Genomic DNA, 23,643 nt, shown 5'->3' on the forward strand with positions numbered 1-23,643 from the left:
CTCTGCATTTAGGAGAGGGTAGGTAGGCAGCTCGGCCCAGTTCCAGCTCGTGCTGTGTCCTGTGAAGGGAGCTGGGTTTTAAACTGGCTCCCCTCATGGACCAGTTCTCGCCCGGCACCCTGCGCTGCTGCTTCTGTATCAGAGGCAGCCGTGCCGGGTAGCAGGAGGCTCCTCCAAAGTGGGGCCGGAGAGCACTGGCCGCCAGCCCTGCCCCCGGGGACTATAGACTAGTCGAGTAACCGTTAAGAATTCATGCGGTTACTTGACTCTTCAATTAACGGCTATTTAACACCTCCAGTCTGCGGACAGCAAGCCACAGTCCAATGAGCCGGGTAGAGGAGCGGTGCCGCCCAACAAGGAAAACAAAGTGGTGAGGGCAAAAGCCACGACCGCCCCACATTCCCCCCTCAGCCCTGCTGGAATGGGTGGCCTATCGGGGCACAAAGGCTTCTGCTGCTCTCCTGGGGCTGCTCCACCCAGCATGAGCTCACTGCTCCAGCCCAGACCGGGGAGGCGATGGCAACGCTTCCCACTGCCACCTGGGGCCCGCCGGTCCATTTCCTTCTGCGCAGCGCATGAGAGCCCGAGCCCAGCCAGCAGGCAGGGAAGTGCTTGCAGCTGGTGGCACCATCTGGTGCGTGTCTGATCCCTGCCAAAGAACAGTCGGCCCCTTCCCCAACTGTTGGGAGGGAGGCTGGAGACTTGGAGAGCGACTCAGGGACGAGGGGGGGAAGGAAGGGCAGGAGCGCTGGCTCAAATCACTCAGCCCGGTGACAGAGGGCTGGGGACGGCAGTGTGCCCGGACAGGCCTGCCCCTGCCTCTCCCAGATGTCGTCCATTTTCTGGGCAACAACCGAGGGTTGTTCCTCGCTCCTCAGTGATCTGCTCTGTGAATGCAGCTGGGCCACGGCTGGTCCCTCTTAACCCCACACCACATGCCAATCGGCGAGGCGGGCAGGGGCGGGGGCCACTTTGCAGAGGGAGCAGCTCCACGCCAGCATGCTCCTTATGGGAGCATCCAGGGACCTGACAGAGGCCATGTGCCCTCGGGCTGCTGCGAGTTGCGCGTGGCGTGGGAGGGCCCACCTTGCTGGGACCTGGGCGCTGATGCTCACTCACAGGGTTAAGGAAATGTCTCTTACTCACCTTCTGGCTTCCTTGCCCTGAAGATGCTACGTCACTGGCAGCTGCTGGCAGAGCTGCCTCCCCTGACAGCACCAGACCTGATAGGCTGTGGCTGCCAAGGAGCCTACCCAGCTGTGCTGGAGACAAAGGTGAGGCAAGTTAACCCCTCCTCCGCCAGCTGCCATTTTATACGTGGTGCCAACGCTGCTGAACTCTGCAAGGGTTAGAAGCAGCTGGAGCCGGACACTCGTCTTGCCCCTCTTTTGTGTCTGCTTAAACCGGCAGTTGTGTGTGCAAAGGGACACTTGCGCGTGCAAGCCAGGCAGTGGCCTCTGTATTTGTGCAGTCACCCCCAAGACCACTTCTCTGAGCCAGGAACGGCCACACTAGCTCAGACCAAAGATCCCTCTTGCCCAGTGGTTCCCACAGTGTGGTCTGCGACTGTCTTGCAAGTGGGCTGCGGGCTTGGGGCTTGCCCCCGCCCCTGCAGCAGGGAGCCTGCACTGGTGCTCCAGGCCTGTGGCCCTCCCCTCCCCATAAGGGTTCAGGAAATGTCTGAACTGGAGCATATGACCTATGAGGAGAGGCTGAGGGATTTGGGTTTGTTTAGTCTGCAGAAGCGAAGAGTGAGGGGGGATTTGAGAGCAGCCTTCAACTTCCTGAAGGGGGGTTCCAAAGAGGATGGAGAGAGGCTGTTCTCAGTAGTGACAGATGGCAGAACAAGGAGCAATGGTCTCAAGTTGTGGTGGGAGAGGTCCAGGTTGGATATCAGGAAAAACTATTTCCCTAGGAGGGTGGTGAAGCACTGGGATGGGTTACCTAGGGAAGTAGTGGAGTCTCCATCCCTAGAGGTGTTTAAGTCGCGGCTTGACAAAGCCCTGGCCGGGTTGATTTAGTTGGAATTGGTCCTGCCTAGAGCAGGGGGCTGGACTTGATGACCTTCTGAGATCTCTTCCAGTTCTATGATTCTATGATAAGGGGATGGGTTGATGAGATAATATGATCTTGGTAACTAAGGGTATGTTTACACTACCCCCCTAGTTTGAACTAGGGGGGGTAATGTAGTCATACGGAGTTGCAAATGAAGCCCGGGATTTGAATTTCCCAGGCTTCATTTGCATAAAGCCTAATTAGGAAGCCTAATCTGAACTAGCTAGTTCGTGCCGCGTGGTGCAGTCTGAACTAGCCGGCATTTAAAAATGGCGCCGGCCGGCTTTATGCAAATGAAGCCTGGGAAATTCAAATCCCGGGCTTCATTTGCAACTCCATATGACTACATTACCCCCCCTAGTTCGAACTAGGGGGGTAGTGTAGACATACCCTAATTGACCATTCATTTTCAGTGGGAAATAGGTCAATGGAGGGATGATAGGAGTTACTATAGAGAATTTCTGGGTGTCTGGCTGGTGAGTCTTGCCCACGTGCTCAGGGTTTAGCTGATCGCCATATTTGGGGTCGGGAAGGAATTTTCCTCCAGGGTAGATTGGCAGAGACCCTGGAGGTTTTTCGCCTTCCTCTGTAGCATGGGGCGCAGATCACAGCTGGAGGATTCTCTGCATCTTGGGACCTTCAAAGTATTTGAAGGCTTCAATATCGGAGATATAGGTGAGAGGATTATTCTAAGAGGGGTGGGTGAGATTCTGTGGCCTGCACTGTGCAGGGGGTCAGACTAGATGATCATAATGGTCCCTTCTGACCTTAAAATCTATGAGTCTATGAGGGTTGGAGTGCCAGCACCAGCTTCCCACTGTAGGGGCAGGAAGGAGGGTGAGCGTCGTGGGCCAGGTCTAGCTCGTGGGGGAAGGAAGCGGTTCCATGTGCTGCCACCCTTTCTCCCCCCTGTGGGGGCGTGTCGGGGTTCCCCCGCCTCCTGCACCCCCGTAGTGGCACGAACAGACTCCACCAGCCAGTAGAATAGAGGGAGTTTATTGCTTCTCCAGGGTACAGTACAGCATAGATGTAGTCTGGTTACAGGGCAGGCCTAGGATGCCTCAGCCCCCCTTGAGATGGGGGAGACTGGGCCCCTAAATCCCAGCTTGCTTAGGTTGCTTCCTCCATGATACCAGCCAGAAACTAAGAACTCTCTTCCAGCCCTGCCCCCCAGCCAGGTGCTGGTCTCCGCCCTCCTCCCTTTGTCTCCCTCCCTGGGAGGCTGAGCCGGGGTGTCCGGGTTAATACACATTTGGGAGAGTCAGTGAGAATCTCCCATCCCAGCGCAGGGGGACCCTGGGTCACAGAGCAGACAGCCCCCCCACTATGCCACACCCCCAACTTGGGGAATGACAGCACAGGGAACCACCTTCCTGGAGGCTTTCCACACTGCTCCCATTGGCTGGAATCGTGGCCAATGGGAGCAGCAGGAGGTGGTGTCTGGGAGCATTGGGAGGCATGGAGCTAGGTAAGCATGCCCCATCCCGCACCCATCCCCCTCCTGCTCCCTCCCTCCTAGACCCCACACCCGCAACCCGCTCCTGCACCCAAACTCCAGGCCAGACCCCGCACTCTGAGCCCGCTCCCAGCCAGACCCCACACCTCCACCTGCACCCATTTTGTCATCATGGGTGGTTGGCTGGTGGTCCACGGAAAGATCTGTGTTGAGCAGGGTAGGCCGCAGGCCAAAAAGTTTGAGATCCACTGATCTAGCTCAGTGTTCTATCTTCTGACAGTGGCTAACGGCAGGTGCCCCAGAGGGAATGAACAGAACAGGAAATCATCAAGGGATCCCTTCAGTCTCCTGTTCCCAGCCACTGACAAACAGGCTGGGGACACCGTCCCTGACCATGACAGCCTGGCCCTGGCTTTCCAGTCACACACACAGATGGGGACCCGTTCAAGTGTAGGTCTCCATCTTCCTTTCCTATCTGTTGCCAGAACACCATCACTCACTGGTAGCGTGGGTGTGGTGCGGCAGGTCAGTCTTCCACAATGGATCCCAAGTGTTGGAACTTGTGATGAATCTGCCCCGCTTGGATACCTGGAGGCTCTTCTCTCTGCTCTACGTCCCTGACTCCACACAGCCAAGAGGGAGAAGCCATGTAAATGTTGGTGTCTCGTCAGAAAGCAGGGAGGAGTAAACCACGGCTGTTCTGTGAATTTCTCTTAGAAAACCCCCACCATCCGGTCCCTGAAAGTGATCTTGGGGGAGTGGCTGGAAGGTGTCTTGCCGGAGAGGTTCACCGGAGGCTTGGGATGTTGTATCTGGAGTCCCATGTTAAGTAGTCTGTTCCACAATGTGAGTTGCATTTCTCCATGCTGGTGCTCTGTTTGTCAGAGGCTGGAGAGGGATGGCAGGAGACAAATCACTTGATCGTTGTCTTCAGTCCACCCTCTCCGGGGCACCTGGTGTTGGCCACTGTCGGCAGACAGGATACTGGGCTAGATGGACCTTTGGCCTGACCCAGTACAGCCGTTCTTATGTTCTTATGCTCCGACAGCATGGCGATGAGCATGAAAGAAATGCCTAGAGAGAGGTAAGACAGAGCTGGGACAAACACTGTGTGCTGCTCCTTTCATCCTCAGTTAGCCTACCTGTGAATTCTACTGCTGGTGAAAGGAGGCAGCCCAAAGGCTGAAATCCTGCAGTCGCTTCTGGGAGAGACACAGTGCAAGCTAGGAGCTGCTCTCGTGTGCTCTGGAGAAGTGCCCCAGCTCAGAGTGGGAAGGGCTCGGTGGAATTCAGTCCCCACGGACAACTTCCATCTTTGGCCTCCCCACTAGCACCTCCGAGAAGAGCCCCAGCGGGCATTAGTTGTGGGAGTGGCTTGTGTGATGTCACACAGGTGTCTGTACGAATGGCACGGAGATCCCCCTCTCCTGTTACATGGGAAACCAAACAGCCAGCCCGTGGGAAGAGCCTGGTGTCACTGACTGGGACTTGGTGAGCTTAGAGATAAGAGCATAGATAAGATATAGAGATAAGACTGTAAGGGAGAAGCAACTCATCTGAAGCACACTGAAAATAATGGAAAGGCTTCAGCTGACTTTAGTGGGAGTAGATTTGACCCTTAGAGCGCTGCACACAGATAACCCTCTCTCCTCCCTTCTGGCCAGACCAGACGGTGAGTCTACTGTCAAGCTAAAACTGCAGTTCCCTGCATGAATAGATGGTTGGCATCCCTGAGGTATACTTGAAATAAAATGAGACTGAAAGGAACTCACAAAGCTCAGCCCCTCCCACGTGTGCAGGCCAGGTCTACATTACAGACTTAAGTTGGTATAACCCTGTTGCTTAGGATGTAAAAACTCCCCACGCCTGAGCGATGTACTTATAGTAACCTAACCCCCGTGTAGACAGCGCTATGTCACTGCGGAAGCTTCTCCCATCAGCATAGCTACCACCTCTTGGGGAGCTGGATTAATTATGCCAATGGGAGATGCTCTCTTGTCAGCATAGTAGTGTGTTCACTAACACCGTAGTGCCATGTGTGAAGACAAACCCTTAGGCTTTTAACTCCCATTGGCTTCAGGATCTGGGCTAGAGAGGTGTGAATTGTTCCATTCCTTAGGCCCTCCTCCATGCAAGAATTTCCTCTTTGCTCCACCTGGGGCCCCAGCACATTGGACGGAAACCTAAATTTTGTTTTGGTTTCAGTGTGTTCAGCTGGTCAGCCAGCCTTCTGCCATCTGTTCTTGTCTTCAGGCTCCTCAGTCCATCCCTCCTTAGGGACACACACCTGACAGAGGAGCTGCGTAGTGTCACTTTGAATAGTTTGGGGCCTTCTTTATCTTCCGTCGCATAAGCCAGCAGAACCTATCAAAGCAGCAGTATATATATTCAGCTAAGCCTTGCCTGTATATCTTTCTGCTATATATTTTAGAGAGTTTATGCATCTGTCTGTCTGCCTGTCTGTGAGTCTGTTTGTTCTAGAACTCCTCTTAAATGGGAAGAGCTAGAACCACCAAATTAGGTATGCAGCTAGCTTCCTCTTATCCTATTATCCTAACTTAAAGCAACGTCAGGGTCTAGTTGTGCCAGGACAACAGGATGTGCTTGCAAATAATTTTTTTTCTCATAAAATGGAAAAGGAGGGATCTTGTGGGAGGGTCAGTTTTACTGTAGAATGACCACAGGGGGTAGCAAGGAGCCAGAGAGGGGGTCCAGGACAGCTATGACTCTATCTGGCCAACAGAGGGCAGGGTGGAGAAAGAGACAGCTATCTACTATATTTCAGAGGGTTTGTCTGTGTGTGTGTCTGTCTGTCCCCCAGCTGTGCCTGCTGCACCTGCAGCAGCCATGGAGAGGTGCTTCTCTCCTGGCCCCAACCTGCAGCAGTGAGAGGGGGCTGGGGTAGTCCTCTCTTCTCGGGGCAGCCTGCATGCTGAACCCCTCATCCCCAGCCTCACCCCAGAACAATGTTTTAAAGGAAGAAAAACAAAATGTATAGACTTCAGTTAGTCTATAAGGTGCCACAGGACTCCTCGCTGCTTTTGCAGATTCAGACTAACACGGCTACCCCTCTGAAAAATGTATTTGAGTTAAGGGTCTGAGCAACACCAGGTAAATCTTCTAGTAGTTAATAAATAATGGTTATTTGGATACAAGTCATCCATGTGGCAGGAGCAAGGCCGTAATGAAATGCATCCTTATCCCTCAAAGCCTCTCCCTTGCCCTAGAAAAGCCTCCAATTGCCCAGTCTCACCCATGTTCCCTAATCCTGATTGGTGCTGTTGGTTACAGGCAGTCCCCGGGTTACATGAATCCGACTTACATCGGATCCCTACTTACAAATGGGGTGAGGCAACCCCGCACTAGCTGCTTCCCCCCAGCAGACTAGGGAGACGCGAAGCTAGCGCCGCCCCCCCCACCCCAGCAGACCAGAGAGACGTGGAGCGGCTTTTCTCAGCAGACACCTCAGCTTGAGAATAAAGGACTGAGGGAAGTGAGGTGTGGGAGAATAAAACTGAGCTCTGGAGAAATGTTTGGCTAGAGTTTCCCCTACAATATGTACCAGTTCCGACTTACATACAAATTCAACTTAAGAACAAACCTACAGTCCCTATCTTGTACGTAACCGGGGGACTGCCTGTATTTGTATTGGAGTGGTGCACGGACACCTCACTCACAGACCAGCCGCCTGTTGTACTAGGTGCTGTATCAGGTTGCCAATTTTGGGTGGACGTATTCCTGCAGCTTTAATCAGATGACATAATCTTTAATTCCTAGAGAGTCCAGGTCTGTGACTGTCTTGCAGGTGGGGATTTGGGGCTCACTCCCCCACCCCTGGTCTTGCTTGGTGGACCTGGCCTGGCTGGTGGGAGCTGCACAAGCGCCCAGCTCACAGGGAAGGCTGGTGGGGAGGGGGAAGCCTCACCAACCCCCCTGCAAGTTGGGTGACTAGAACTCCCCCATAGGGGGGAGGGGGGAAGAGCCCAGACTGACCCCTCCCCCACACTTGGGGGGGCAGGGCCTTGAGTGAGCTCCTGGGCGCCTCCTGCAGGCAGCAACAAGCACCATGGGCTCCACCCACGCGGAGGAGTGCGGGAGGGGGCGGGGTGTCTCCTCACTCGCCCCTCTCTCCATGCAGATGAGGGGAGGGGGCGGGGCCGGCTTCGCGCGCGAGGCGTTCTGGTCCCTGCTGCGGCCCGTAGGCGACCTCTGACCCGGAAGGAGAGAGGGCGGAGCGCCCCTCAGCTGGGACATTTAAACGGCGCAGAGCGGCGCGGCGGGGGAGCGCGGCGGCCGGTGAGTGTCGGGGCCGGCGGGCGCTGCCCCCGCTCCCCGCGGGACCCCGGCCCGGCTCCAGGCCGCTGGCGGGCGCGCGCCTCGTATCTCCCCCCCCCGGGGGCCGAGGCGGAGTCAGCCGGCGAGTCCCCCCCCCTCCCCCCGGGCCGGCTCGCCTGGCGCCCTTAGCGCGGGCGGAGGCGGCCAGTTCCCGGCTCGCCGGGGGGGGGTCGGGTCAAGAGATGAGCTCGCCGGGTCCCCCCCCCGGGGGCTGCGCCAGCCGCTCTCCGCCTCCCCGCGGGGCGTCTCCCAGCCCCGTCGCCGCCGAGCCACGTGCCGCCCGGCGAGGTGCGGACACGAAGCCGCGGGGTCCCGGCGGGCTGGTCTCACGCGTGCGGTGCGGGGCCGCCCGTTGTTAACCCGGGGCCGATGCCAGCCCAGGCTCGCGTGTTCCGAACGCGATGCAGTCCCGCCGCGGTGCGCACCCCGCTCCGTTCTTTTCAACGACCCATGCAACCTTCACAGTGGCCTCTGGCCGAGAGGTGCATTCAGTTCGGAACGTCCTTCCCTGGCTGCTGGGGGAAGTGGAGGGATCTTCCCACCTGCCTGCTGCACAACGTTTCTTCCCCCTTCCCTTGTCTCCCTCCTGGCTGCTGGAACTGGGGAGAGCTTTCAAGTCCTCTGGTTCCCCCCTAACCACATCTCAAGCAGGGGCTGAGTCTTTTTTCCAGCTATGTATAGGCAAGGACAGGATAAAACTGCACTGGTGAGGGATTGTAACAGGTTAAGGAACGTAGAAGCTTTTTTTCATTAATTCTTGCAAAGGAGACCTACCTTTTTGAGTGATAGAAATGTAGCCATGTTCGTCTGGTGTAGCCGAATCAAAAAACAGGACTATGTAGCACTTTAAAGACTAACAAGATGGTTTATTAGACCCGGTCTGGCCCATGAAAGCTCATCACCTAATAAACCATCTTGTTAGTCTTTAAAGTGCTACAGAGTTCTGTTTTTTGATTCAGCTACCTTTCTGAGGGCTTTTACAATAACTCTAGTAGTAAGCAAATCTTGCCATCAAATAGAAAAGACTACATATGCCAGGATATATGGAAAATTTTAGGAAGAGCTGCAAAACTACAGTCTCTTATATTGACTTTGTATTGCTTTATGAAGACTATTTGCATACTTGCTCAGTTTCTTGATTAAGTCAAGTTGCAAAGTGTATACTACTCAAAGTACTAAAGAAAGCACACTGCTGAAACTTAGAACGTACCACAAACCTTAGTCTCTGTTGGGCATCCTTTGCCCAGTACTGTATATACCAGAGCAATACGTAAAGGAAAAAAGTATATGTACAAAGAAAAAACAAATGTGCCTATCCTCATTGTAACTACTACAGTGGGGAAGAGGATAGGCAACTGCAAGGGGAAAAAAATCCAGTATGGAGGGGGGAGCGAGAACACAATGGCTTTTCCAGTTGAAGCTATATGCTAAGAAAGTCCTGTTCTGCACAATATATACACAGAGCCCTACACTATGGAAAGTGGTGGGGAGAAAAGTTTATAAAGGCAATGCTCATGCCTTCATCTGTATGTTTGTTAGACTCCAGTGTCTGCTACATTTTGCATGAGTGGGCCCATCTAAACTGTCAATTCATACTTCAGCAAATGAGTAGCCCAGGTGGGGATACATGTTTGTTTTGATTTGGAACAGTTAACTATCAGTTAGATTGTGAGGAATTTGAAGTGAGAGAGACGAAAAAAATAATTTTTAAAATGGTTTTTTGTTTTTGTTTTGTTTTGGATCTCTGCAACATGCAACAAAAAACACTGTGGAGATGCACCAGTGCTGGGTTCCATTACATCTTTTACTCCTTTGAACTTTGCCTTTTGACATTACACCAATAGTGATTTTATCCTGTCTCTGCCTATAACTTTGCTGAGTACTTGCTTGGTGAAACATACTGTTTCACTTCTGCTGCTCAGAATTCACTTCATCCTTTTGCCATCAAAGCATAGGTAGTAATGCCCTTCTAGAGAAATTGGTCCTTTTGAAAACAATCTTATCTACTATGTACACCAGAAATTGATGAGCCTTTGCAAGATGGTCAGTTATTCTAATGAGTTCACTATATGCATATTGTACTGTGAACATACGTTTACTGTGTGGAAAGAGAAACTGGACAGCTTTAGAATCGGAAACAAAGCCCTCCTGTAGTGTGGCTTCAAAGACCTACCCCTTGTCAGTTACGGTGGAAAATAAGATACTATTTTTTTGCTTGCAGGAAACAAAGTGACAAGAGATTTGTCCTTGTTACTGAAACATCTAAACTGCATCAAAGGATGCAGTTATTTTTGGAAAGGCTGAGATGGACATGATAAAATTTTCTGATGCATCCAATTTGATACACCTAATATGTCCATCAGTTGCTGCCCTAATTTGCCAAGATTTGTCAGAGACAAGTAAAAGAGGATTAAAGGAATCATTCAGAATTAGAATGTAAGAATTTAGCCCAGGTCCCTATTTGGATGGATTATGGCTAGATATGGTCTGGCAGATTATAGCTTTATCACTTCTGGATTACTGATAGTAATTTAATGTAGTGTAGCTTCGGATATGATAATTCTACAGTAAAATCTGAACTGTTTATCACCATTGGATTTTTTTAAAACTCAGGAAATCCTAATTTAATTTACTTTTTCACATCTTTGCTAATGTAAGATCAATCCTTGATCCTTTGTTTTGAGAAAATAACCCTTTTCCCCCCTGTGTCTATTTACAATGCTAAAGTCTGGGCATATTACTGAAATATGGATCAGCTGGGATATGTGAAAGGTGCTTCTGTCCAAGTTGCCAAAGATGGATTAAACAAGTTTGCTCTCCCCCAGAAGAATGCTTACGCCAGGCTTGTGCAAAAGCACCACAGCGGTCGATTCCGATCCTATTTAAATCATGTTGCACAGAAGATACAGCTGGAAGAGAGTGGCCTCAATGACTCTAGTTCCGATGTAGAACCCTCTGTGAAGAGAGGCATGATGAGAGAAGCTCTGGCAAGAAATGGCTTGAATGCACCTAGCTATTCACCAATCAAGACAGCCCAGTTGGAGCAGCTTGTGCTTGTAGGATCTGAGAAACTGAATGAAGATAAAACCCAAGGCTTTGCTAACAGATGGCCTCATAAAAGCGATCCCAGCATTGACCGAGATGGAGACCTTGAGCGAGAGGAAGATTACCAGGTAAAACAGCCTGGAGCTGAAGCGGACTTGTTAAAAGTGAGTGATGCCTTGGGTGGGAGAGGAATATCGAACAGTCTGAGGCCAGGCATTTCTCTGCTGAAATCTTCTGGGTCTGAAGAAAAGGATGAAGAGGTGGTGTGGAAGAACAAACATAAGAAAAGGAACCCGTGTCCTGCCAACCTGGACAAAGCGGATGAGCACTTGACTGCTGAGCAGTTTAGTATGGATTTGCCTTCAGCCAATGCCAGGAAAACCAGTCATTTGTCCACTGGTCAAATTCAAGGTGAGCTGTTCACTGGTTTTAGCCTTCTAAAAAGCTGTATGAATAGTGCATTTGTTAATGCAAAATTCAGAGGCATTGAAAACAACAATATTTGTTAATGTCATGTGACTTTCAATTACAGAAGGCCCTGACTTGAGACCACCCGAGTTCTGACCCCCCGCACTTACAACTATTTTTGTAAGTGCGGAAAGGGCCCACCCCCCCATCCCACTTATGTCCTTGGCCTAAGGATGTTAAAATGCAGTTAAGTGACTAGTACTTGTCAAAGGAGGAATGCGGAACTCCCTATACAGCCCAGGGCCAGCAGGAAGTCCTGCTGACTCCCGGTTGCAGGCCGGTGCCTTCTTTGAAATGCACAAGGAGTCTTTGAAATGCACTCTCATCATAGCAAAGCCATGGAGCCTGGGATCCGGGGTCAGCTGGGGAATCCCCAGCTTATCCTGGGCTCCCCGCAGCATTTCCCTGGAACCCGGGGTCAGCAAATGCTTATCAGATAGTCGACTAGTCTTTAACAAACTTACATCCACCCGCATTTATGATGGTGCACAGCGCCTATTGTAAATGAGGGTTCGAGTTACGATGCTCCCAACTTGCGACGCTTCCCCTGGAACCAGTCACATTGCAAGTTGGGGGCTTTCTGTACTGAGCTTGTCTTGCTCCCATTGAAGTTGCTTGTTGTTTTGACAATGCCAACAAAGGGAGTACAGTTGGGCCAATATGGGGACTGTATCTCTTCAACTACCACATATGGAAAGTAGGGCAAGAAAATAAATCAGCCTCTGTTAGGTGAAATAAAAAATACCTCTTGACCACTAGCTCACTGTCAGGCATTTTTGATTTCCCCTCTTGGTGTAGATGGGTTTGATTTTTTTCTATTGTATAGTATTTACGGTGAAACATTTGGCTAGTCTGTGCCAAAGGGCACTCTGTTGCAGGTGATGATATATGTCACTACATTAAGTTTACTGCAATAAACAGAGAAGAGAGATCAACTTTTCAGTGTGCTAAGTGGGAGTAGTGCTTATCACAGCCACAGAGTAGGAATCTAATAAATGTATAACATTTCCAAAACTTGCAGAACTGTACCTCGTCACTGAACCAGGGCAAAGAATATCAGTTTACACTGATTCCCATAATTGAGAGGCGGGGCCCACAGATCCGGTGCCTGGGATAATTATCTTCATGAGATTTTCGAAGTTGACTCATGTGATTATGCAAACTGTGTTTAACAGGTCCAGTTCTCTAACAGATACTTAAATTAAATGCACCTTTGCTTTTATGCAATATTTTGGCATGAGGTACAGAAAACACTTTTGTGTTTTTTGCACCAGTCTGCTCAAACAGTCCACTTTTCTATTGTGTTCTTTGATATGGGCTGGCAGCTTTTGAAAAAACTTGGACGTTTACTTCAGGAGCTTCATGTTGTTGTTATGAAACAGTCTATGCACCAAGCAGATGTTAAATAGCTTTCGTTGTATTGACACCATATAGACTTAATGCTTCTGTTCTGCATGAAACTTATGTTTCAGGTGACCAGATGTCCCATTTTTAAAGGGACAGTCCCATGTTTAAGTTCTCCTGCAGATGTCCTGGCTTTTTCTTAAAAGAAGGCAAATTATCCCATATTTTTGTCTCCCCCCTCATCAGTACTGGGTTGGTCCTACCGTGGCCAGATCCCTGCTTGCCAGCCACTTGCCCATCCATGGTGGGTGGGGGAGGGACCAATGGCTGACAATAGGAGTAGCTGTGCAAGGCTGCTGGCAGGACTAAGATGTAGCATGCGGGGCCCGCAGCTCCCCCTGCCAATCCGTCAGTGCAGCCCCCCGCTGCATGCCAGCTCTTGGCCAGCAGGACCCAGTCTCCTGTCTTGTCTCTGAGCAGCATTGGCTCTGTGCTGCAAGCTGCAGTGATGAGTGTGTGTAGACAGGTGCCAGGTTGCAGCCGGCTGCATGTCATTTCTGCTGTTCACCCATCAGCCCTTCGAGTGCTCCCTCTTTTACTGTCCTCTCCCTGCTTTGCTCCTTTGAACTCTGCTGCTTCTCCATATCCCCCCCACCGGGGTGCATCCCACTTCCAGCACTGGGTGGAGAATCAGCCCCTGGTCAGAATGTTTGGCTCACCAACAGGTTGCTTCTTCCCCTCACTGTCTCTGGCAAAGCACCACACACAGCTGCTATGGGGAAGGCTTCTCCACCATCAGCTAGGCTCTGGTGTTCTGCTAGGAAAGCGATTTCCAGTCTGTTCATGTCCTGAACCTGCAGGCTCCACAGCCGCCTCCTTTTCATTCGCCTGCCTGTCCTGCCCCCTGTAAATGGGGCTGGTCTGCCGCCTAAGCACTCTCCTTTGCTAAGCCTCCTTTCTGGCCAGGGTAGCCAGTTTACCTGGGCCTTGGTGCACAAAGTATCCTTAAGGTTTAACCCGTTCCTGCTTGCACTGTCGCCAGGGAACTGGAGGTTGCTGGGTTATGTTGGTGGCCAGCAGCCCGGTGGTGGTAGCTGCTTTTTACACACTGTGGTCTGGCAAGGACAAGCTGCTTCCACCACTGGGGAGCGCGGAAAGATAAGGGATAAACTGTGCGAAGACACCAGCCTGGTCATCCCCCCCCCCCCCCCCGCACTTGCATCTGGAAGCAGCTCTTGTCCCTTCCCTCTCGCACAGAGTGACCCTGGCAGAAATCTGTGGTGGTGGGAGGGAGAATGTTACCCTGTGACCCCCTGCCCCTCCCCACATGTTGCCCAAGGAAGATGTGGTGCCAGGTACCAGGAGAGGCTAGTCTGTCCCCTGGCAGGGAGAATCAGGTCCGTTGGTTCCAGTCCAGTTCCAGTTGGAGTGTGTGTTTATGACCTCTCCCTGCGTGTGTATGGGGAATATGGGGAGTGTGTGTCATCCCTCCCCATGTGAACCCTGAAGCCTTAACAAGAAGGTAAAAAGAACTCATCTGCACAGTATTTCTTTTTAACAGGGGATCAGTCAACTTGGCATTAATTTAAATGTCAGTTCTGACTGACTACCGTTGAACTTGCTTGAAAGCGAGTCGTTTAATCCCGTATTCAGAGTAGGGAAACACGGTCACCCTGCTTACTTTGGAGATCCTTGAATGGCTTGCATTGTCAAGATGTATATTGTATGCTAGAGGTTCATTAGTAAGCATTCTAAGATGTTCAGTTCTGCTACGCTGCAAGATATCTGATCCTTCCGTCTATGTAAAGGAGAAGTGTGAAACTTCCCAGACACATTGCTTGCTTTTTTGCTGCAAAACAAAGATTTTAAAACAATTTATTGTAAACATTTTCAGACTGATTACAATCCTTATTGCTCCCTTGCAAAGCTAGCAGTGCATGATGTAGCCAAAATGTAAAGATCCCGTGTGCTGCTTATAAGCACAACAATGAAGGCACCTCTGTCTTTGAACTCCAGTGACCTGGGAAGAGCTCCTCATGTACATTCACCTCTGTCCCACATGTCGTACTGGTTATATTGTGATCTGACTTCTGCTTCACTCCGACCTAGGCTCCCATTAAAAAGATGAAAAACTCTTTCTAGAACAAGCCTCTCCTACCTAGCTAGGCTTAAGCGTGTTCCGATTGAAGAGCTGCCTGGATAAGCCAAGTTTCAATAAGCATCTGCCCTTCAGTATTCCCCATCCCACCCAAAGCCAGACTTAGCCTCTTTGAGGCTCTGTTGGAGCAACAGGATTGTCTCTTGGGCGGAGATAAACAAAAAGACTCGTCTTTGAATTTGGCACTGAGTCCTAGTGTAACAGGCTTTGCTGAGAAACTATACAGAAATCTATCCTATAATGTATAACCAGAATAAATGTTTCTCATAGTTTTTGCTGTTTTTTCTGCTTCCCAAAGGAGCACTGTTATAATGAAAAACAACTAATGAAGGGATGCTTTTAAAATACAGGCAGTCCCCGACTTACGCGGATCTGACTTATGTCGGATCCGCAGTTACGAACGGGGCTGCCCCGGAGTACACGGACTGTGGGACTTCGCGGTCCTGCCGCCCGTGTACTCCGGGGCTTTCTCTGCGTCTCCCTGGTCTGTAGACCAGGAAGATGCGGAGCAAAGCCGCGGCGGGGCTCGGGCAGCGGGGCAGCACAGGCGCGCCTGGGCTGCTCCGCTGCCGGCTTCCCCTCGGCTTTGCAAAGCTGCGGGGGGGGCTCGGGCAGCCCCCCCCGCAGCAGACTAGGCTTTTCTCAGGACGCCTGTGGCAGAGCAGCTGGGGCGCTGCCGGTTGGTCCCGCAGCGCAGCTCTGGGCGCTACTGGGCCAACCCAGCAGCACCCCAGCTGCTCTGGTCCTGATTCAGCCGCTGCTGGTCAGTTTCAGCAGCGGCTGAATCAGGACGCCTGGGGCAGAGCAGATGGGGTGCTGCTGGGTTGGTCCAGTAGCGCCGAGGAGCGGGAGCAACCCAGCAGCACCCCAGCTGCTCTGCCTCAGGCGTCCTGATTTAGCCCCTGCTGAAACTGACCAGCGCTGACTACAGGAAGCCCGAGGCAGAGTTGCTCTGCCCCGGGCTTCCTGGAATCAGCTGCTGATCAGTTTCAGCAGCAGCTGACTTGGGGACGCTTGGGGTTCTTAAGTTGATTCTGTATGTAAGTCAGAACTGGTGGTCAGTTTCAGCAGCGGCTGAATCTGGACGCCAGTTCCGACTTACATACAGATTCAACTTAAGAACCAACCTACAGTCCCTATCTTGTACGTAACCCGGGGACTGCCTGTAACATAGAATACGACAACTGGATGCAACCTCGAGAGGTCATCAAGTCCAGTCCCTTGCCCTCACGGCAGGACCAAGTGCCATCTAGATCATCCCTGACAGGTGTGTCTAACCTGCTTGTAAATATCTCCAATAATGGAGATTCTACAACCTTCCTAGGCAACTTATTCCAGTGCTTAACCACTCTCATGGGAAGTTTTTCCTATTGTCGAAACTAAACCTTCCTTGCTGCAATTTAAGCCCATTGTTTCTTGTTCTATTATCAGATGCTAAGGAGAATAATTTTTCTCTCTCCTACTTGTGATACCCTTGTAGGTACTTGAAAGCTGCTATCATGTCCTTCTGTCTTCTCTTTTCCAAACTAAAAAAACCAATCCTTTTAGTCTTCTGACATCTTAGGGCTTGTCTGCATGGTGTCTTCCATCACACTCATGGGATGTAAATTCTAATGTGCGCTAGTTTACTGTCCATTAACTGGCCTGTGGTGATCTTGCTGGTGTGCACTAGAAGTTTACTACTGCATGATGTCATTTCATTTCCAAGATTTTAAATGTGCACCAGCAGCGTCTGTGTGGGCTGGTTAGAGTACCCCATGTTAGACCTGGCACCCCTCTAATATGAATTAACCTACTACATAGATAAGACCTTAAACTTTTCATTCTTTAGATTTCAAAACATTTAATTTTCAAGTTACGTAATTTATTTTTCACAGGTTGCTGCACTTGCATAATGAAGCTACATCAATCTGTGCATCATCAGTTTCCTTTTGTTGTTTTTTATGAGCTAGTGTAAATGCTGTGTCTGAGATTCTGGGCTGCAGGAGAATATAACATTACTCCTAACTCGATTCCCCTCCAATCAGCCAAGCAAACCCTGGTTTACGTGGAGACTAAAGAAATCTCTAGCTATGTGGAATCCCACTCTTTCTCCTTAACCCCAACAGCCACTGCAGACTCCAAGACAAGGTGTAGTGGGGGCTGACTCTGTGCTACCAGAAGGGGCGGCCTTGGGCATTCAGCCCTTAGTGACACCCAGACTTCAGCATTCTCTCCCCTTCCTCCCAGCCTCCAGGCCTTAGAGCAGAGCTCCGGCAGTAATTCAAAAGGGCCCTGGGCTCCGGCCACTGCCACTTCTACAGTAGCCACAGCGGCGACCAAGAACTCTGGGCTTCTTTGAAACTCCAGGCCCCAGGGCAATTTCCCCCTTTGCCTTCTCATCGGTGGGCCTGTCTTTATTTGTCTCACATATTCGAAAAAGTAACACAGATGATAACCCAGCATTGCAGATCTCAGTAAAGGCGTGGGATTGTGTGCAAGAGGATCAGAGTTCAGTGGGGAACATTATGGAATCTCAATCAGTTTAAATCCAGTATGTGGCTTTATTCTTCATGGTGCTGCCTTCACAGATCAGTGCAGTGAGTTCCCATGCCTTACTATATAGGGTGGAACCCATTTCAAAGCAGGGAGGCATTAGGGAAGGGTGAACATATCACTCTTCCAACATTTGCAAAACCTCTGTTGTTCTGCTGAGTGCGGTTCCCTGGCTTCAGCAGCCTCCTCTCACTGTTCAAAGAGGCTTTATGCAGTGTTGCTGTGGCTGTGTTGGTTCCAGTGTGTTACACAAGTGGGGGTAAAGTAATATATTTTATTGGATCAGTGCGTATTGGTGAGAGAGACAAGCTTTTTGGGCCCAGACCCGAAGAAGAGTTCTGTGTAAACTCGAAAGCTTGTCTCTGTCACCAGCAAAAGTTGGTCCAATAAAATATGTTGTCTCACACACCTTATTTCCCTAATATCCTAGGGTGAACAGGGCTGCAACAACAAAACCATGGCTACTTCTCTGCAGCTCCCTGGGGGAGACGGTAGGGTGGTGGCGGGAAGCAATGGCGATTGGGGGACAGGGACCTCTGCCGCCAGCACTCCCTGGACAGATTGTGAAAATTCTCTGTCCACAGATGTTCTGCCAGCCATGACTTTGGGTACGTCTAGACTACCGCGTTTTGTCGACGGAAGTTTTGTCGACAGATACTGTCGACAAAACTTCCGTCGACAAAGAGTGTCCAGACACATTGAGTTCTGTCGACAAAGCAAGCTGCTTTGTCGACAGAACTCCGTAGTCTGGACGCAATGTTACAGGCAATAACACCTTCTGACGACAGAGTTCTGTCGACAGAAGGTGTTATGCCTCGTAAAATGAGGTATACCAGCGTCGACAAAACTGCTGAGTTCTGTCGACGTTATGTCGACAGAACTCAGCAGTAGTGTAGACGCTGGTATAGTTTTGTCGACAAAAGTCCACTTTTGTCGACAAAACTAGGTAGTCTAGACACACCCTTTGAGCCCCCCGTTTATGATCCTTGGGGAAGGACCTTGCAGAGGCTGTCTGAAAGTGCACAATATCCACTATATTATCCTTGTCCCCACGTTTGTTGTTCCCTTCAAAGAATAGGAATCCTCCCTCATATCCTCTGCAGTGAAGACCAGTGCAAAGAATTAATTTACCTTCTCCGCAATGGCGTTGTCTTCCTTAAGTGCTACTTAAGCACCTTCATGGTCCAGTGGCCCCATTGATTGTTGACAGGCTTCCTACTCTTGGGCTATGTCTATGTTACGTGTTTTGTTGGAAGAGGCAATGCAAATGAAGTGCTGATTAGCATTTTGTCGTGCTTCATTTGCATAATGTATTCCGACCTGTTTTTTCACAATAGAGTTTGGCACAAAAACATGTAGTGTGGACATGTCTGTTTTACGTAAAAACCCCTTTTTGTGCAAGTTCTGTATGCCTCGGAAACGGACAGATCCACACTGCATGTTTTTGCGCAAAACCCTCTTTCGCAGAAACGGACGGGAAATGAAGAGTGAAAAAATGCTAATCAGCGCTTCATTTGCATTGCTTCTTCCAACAAAACACGTAGTGTAGACATAGCCTTGCAGTACTTAAACATTTTTTTTGCTGTTGGTTTTTGTGTCTTTTGCTGGTTGCTCTCCATACTCTTTTTGTCTGCCTAATTATATTTGTACATCTTGACAGAGATTATGCTGCTTTCTGTTTTAATTTAAATATTACACAGCAAGGTTGGGGACCCTTTTTTGGGTCGAGGGCCACTGACCCACAGAAAAATCAATCAGGGGCCGCATACAAGTGACAAGCAAAAATCTCTGCCCACACTGACACAGCTCCCAACTGAGGGGAAAGACACCCCCCACATTCCCCTTGCTCACCAGAGCCTAGAGGGCCCCAGCCTGGTAGAATTTTGTGTGCTCCAGGCCTGCTGTGGGGCAGCAAGGAGGCTAGAGCACCAGTGCAGGCTTCCCAATGCTGGGGGGACGGGACTCTGAGCTCAGGAGCCAGATCCGGGCAACCTGGGGGCTATATCCAGTCCCTGGGCCTGAGGTTCCCCATTATACAGGTTTGTTTTTGTGTTTTCAAAAGTAAACATTTAAATTGTCATCCTATGTTAAGGCATGAATTTATTCTGTGTCAAAATCATCTACATGAAATACAAAAAATAATACTAAGTAGTTCACGTTTGCTGTCAAGCTTTAAAGAAAGTTCCACCTGAACAGTGGTTTGAGTCACTGGCAAAGCCCCTGGACCCAGAGTTTGTTGAGATGATACCCAAGCTTTTGTCAGCTGTAGCCTCTTCTGTAGGTGAAGAGAGAATATTTTCTTCATTTCAGTTTATTCAGCTAGTCCAGTGTTTCTCAACTGGTTCTCTGCGGAAAGTAAGGGTTCTGTGAGAATGCAGCACTCCCTTGCCCCCTCTTAAAGAGACAGTCAAAAATTTTTTTTACACATCCGAGTCTGTCAGGGCCTTTTTTTCTTTCTTTCCTTGACCAATTCTGACAGGCAAAAGGGTTCCATGGCCAAATTAAATTGGGAAAAACACTGAGCTAGTTCAATTAATTGACTAGTTTGTTCAGAGGTTAGAAACACAACTGGGCATTGAAAAAAGCAGGAAACTTGTTTTCCTCCTTTAATCTATATGTAAAAGTGCTGTGTGGGAGGATGAGATCTACCAGTTCTAACATCCTGAAGGACATGGTGAACAGAAACAATCATTTCAGTTCACTAACTTCAGATAACATGCCCTTTGTTTAGTAAATTAGTTTTAAACGCAAAACATGTTCAGTTGAACCTTTTTTCCCCCTGTGTATCCAGCAGATTTAAAATAGTTTTAATTAATGGAAAAAAATAAAATGTTTCGGGGGCATTTTTAAATGAATCAGAATTTCTATCCAAATAGAGCTTGACACATATGACAGTGCATAATGCCTTCACGGAGTCACACTGTACTCGGGGTATAAATCCCACTTAATTGGTTAACAAGTTAAATGTGATGTTTACCTGGTTAACCGATTAAAGTGGGGTAAGTGGGAGGGTCTGGAGAGGATTGCCCACCCACCGTGGCCCCGCCTGCTTGTGATGTACCTGGGCCTGACATGGGCAGGGGCTGCGCTCTCTGGCCTGGAGTGTTCCTGTCCATGGTGGATCCAATGGGGCTGGAGCAGCCCCCTGTCTGCTGTGGGCAGGGAGCTGCTTCAGCTCCCACCAGTTTACCGGAATCAGTAAACATCACCTGGGATGCTTACTGGTTAAACTTTCACATCCCTACACTCTTATCCCTCTTCCATGTTAGCCTGGAAGTTCAAAAGATGCCTCGAGTTAGAGAGGGATTGCAGGATGTTTGGAGGCATATACCTTTGGTGCTAGAAGTCTGAAACAGTGGATTGCACATTTGCTCTAACAGCTGATGTTTTTAAGTGAATTCCAGTGTTGCAGGATTGTGAACACAGTCTCACAGCATGATTCTGCAGAGGCAAGGTCATGAAGGAGAGCAAAACTTTCTTTGGCAAGTACCTTCTTGGGGCTTGTCTTCACTGAGAAATCTGATGTTTAAATGTGATTGTGAAGAGTTGAGAGAGCCAAAAACATCATGGTTACTAAAGACTCAGGAGTTCAACACCATGGTAAGCATCATCCTAGCTAACATCAAAGGCAATATCAGAGTTAATGGGCAAATGTGGACATGGATGAGCCATGGTCTATGTCACGTCAGCAACTTAACTCCTCAATCTTGTTTAAACAGAAAAATATTTTCTAGTCCAGTCAAATGCTGTGTGAGACTTCCCTGCAGGTCTATTTTCTATCTGTGTTCTTTCATGCTTATTTGCGCAGCCTGTGAAATGTACTGGCATTGTCTAACATCTTTACGTCGGGAGATAGTGCATCTAGCTGAAGGTGCTATTGTTATAGTCAAAAAACAAGTGCAGCTTTTGGATGATGGCTCTACATTTTCCAGAGAGAATGCATTTGAGGACTATTCATTGTGGAATTAGGGGGTAGGCTTGGAAAACCCATCAGACAGCCTCGCTAAATGAGTTATGGAGGTAGACACTCAAGTAATGCAGGTCCTGGTGAGGGGGAAAATTTCAGATTTTTGCCTCTATTTCCATATACTATAAGAGCTTTCATATGGCTCATGTCCCTCATAAAGGAGTTCTGCTAAAGAAAAAGCCACAAATTTATACAAACTCTGCTTTTGTATCAGGATGCACTTTTTAGAAGAGAGCTAAAAAGTCTACTAGTTCTTATGTGACTGATTTCAGCACTTCAGAAATGCTGTTATCTCCCTGTTATTTACCTGGCAACAGTAAATATGAGCATGTAACCTAGTGGAGGCTGCAGTGTCTGGTCAGTAGAAGGGAGAATGCCAGTTGCTGTGGAAATCATGTAAGTGCAAATAATTTTCTTCTCTAGATCCAATTTATTATCCTACAGATGACGTTAATCTCTGTAATAAGATATGGGAAAGGGGGGGAAAGTGGATTTACGCTATAGCCCTGTCTGAGGCACAGATGAGAAATAGGAAGCTCCTTTCTAATGGTGTAGAAATGAAACATAAATTTCTGTGCTGCTTTTGATAGGAGAATGTTGCATTCCTACGTCTTGTGCAATTGTAATGTTTTTGGCTAACATCAGCTGTAGTATCAGTATTAATATCTAGGACATGCTCTTTTGGAGAGATTGGATCCTGCTCTTGTAGGAGTTATTGTGGTATGTGTTTTAAGAACTCTCTTCTGTTTCTGTTACCAGAGTCTCACATATTCTGTGGCTGCAGCCCTTAAATTCCATAGCAATATTAATTTGTGTTGCCATAAAGTAGCTTTGTTGGCGCTGCTGCTCCCACACAAATACCTGCCGCTATGGCTCGTTGTTGAAAATAGGGATGTTAAAAAGCAGGTAATTGTGAAAGCACTGAAAATGTCAGTGGTTACATGCACTCACGGTGCTGGGCGACAGCCGGTTCCCTGGGAGCTGGTGTGTGCAGACAGCCGGCTTTTAAGCTGACTCCCAGTGCACACTGTCTGCCATCTGCCAGTCCTGCTCCCAGGAAGTCGGCTGCTACCCCATGCTGCTCCCTCTATATCGGAGCAGCGCGGCGTGGCAGCCAGCCCCCCTGGAGCCACTGTATACTGGGAGCTGGCTTTTAAACCGGCTCTCAGCGTGCACTGGCTCCTGTCTGCAGCCTCACTCCCAGGGAGTTGGCTACTACCCCTGCACTGCTTCCTCTGATACAGAGCCAGCAGCGTGGGGTGGCAGCCAGCTTCCCAGGAGCGGGGCGGGAGCCTGTGCATAACCGTTATGGTAACCCATAAGCCTGGGGTTATTGGGTTAACCTTTTAAATGGTTATACATTTATATCCCTACTTGAAAATTTTCGCTTATGTAAACTTACGTAACTGTTCAACCATGATTACTTCTCAGTATGTGTATATGTGTCTTCTCTAGCATTTCCCAAATTTTGGCTCCTATAATGTCCAGCTGACTCACTGAGAATCTCCTTCTCCTTATGAGTGCTAAAGAAGAGAGGAAACAGAGCTATCTTCAGCAGCGTCAGTCTCGACTGCTACACTGTTCTCTAGTCTGCCTGCCTCACCAGCCTACACATCTCTCTCCCTTGCTCTGTTTATGCAAGTTGGACTCCAGTTCTTGTTCCCCTGATCCCCTGCTGCCTGGCTCATACACCAGTGCAGGGAGCACGCACTGTAATACTGTTAACTCCTTCTTGTGGGGAACTCTTCAGTACCAGAAACAGTTACAGGCAGGGCTGGACAGCATGTCAGAAAGCAAAATGTTGGGTGCATCATTGTAGAAAAATAGTGAATTCTGTGACAGAAATGCTGAATTTCCTGTAGGGGTAGTAGAGTGTGATCGACTAACCTTTTAACTGATGCTGATTGGTTAACAGGGTTGCCAGATAGTTTCACAAAAAATACCGAACATGGTGAGGAAAAAATTGGTTGAGAAACAAAAAACGAGGCACCAAAGTTGTTGAGCAAAAAAACCCACCCAAAAAAAAAATTTCACAGCACCTTTAAATCACCATGCTTCCCGACACGGGAGGGGAAGAATGTCCCAAGCGGCCTTCCGTCCAAGAAAAACAGAAAATACCAGACATTTTACACGTCCACTATTTTCCGTTTTTTTTTTTAAACTGGACAGGAGCCTCAAATACCGGACTGTCCAGGCCAATACCAGACACCCGGCAGCCCTGTTGGTTAATGGTGTCGGTTACACTCAGCTGGCTTCCAGGGAGGCATCTTTGCTGCGGGG

The 23,643-nt window shown here is 49.4% G+C and overlaps 1 protein-coding gene across 2 annotated transcripts in view; it reads left to right on the forward strand.

The window, feature by feature from the left end:
- Positions 1–7,692: 7,692 nt before the first annotated feature.
- DIS3L2 (DIS3 like 3'-5' exoribonuclease 2) overlaps positions 7,693–23,643 on the forward strand; it is a 264,327-nt gene continuing 248,376 nt past the window's right edge. Inside the window, exons 1-2 of one of the 2 annotated variants that reach the window (XM_075938149.2) lie at positions 7,705–7,807; positions 10,574–11,302. In XM_075938149.2, the coding sequence (XP_075794264.2) occupies positions 10,594–11,302 (709 nt within the window). In that variant the 5' untranslated portion in view covers positions 7,705–7,807; positions 10,574–10,593. Of the gene's footprint in view, positions 7,808–10,573; positions 11,303–23,643 lie in introns of both variants that reach the window. The other variant, XM_075938150.2, reaches the window with a different exon arrangement.

This window comes from Pelodiscus sinensis, chromosome 10, assembly GCF_052426305.1.
Source record: "Pelodiscus sinensis isolate ZL-2025 chromosome 10, ASM5242630v1, whole genome shotgun sequence".
In the NCBI taxonomy this organism is placed as follows: domain Eukaryota; kingdom Metazoa; phylum Chordata; order Testudines; family Trionychidae; genus Pelodiscus; species Pelodiscus sinensis.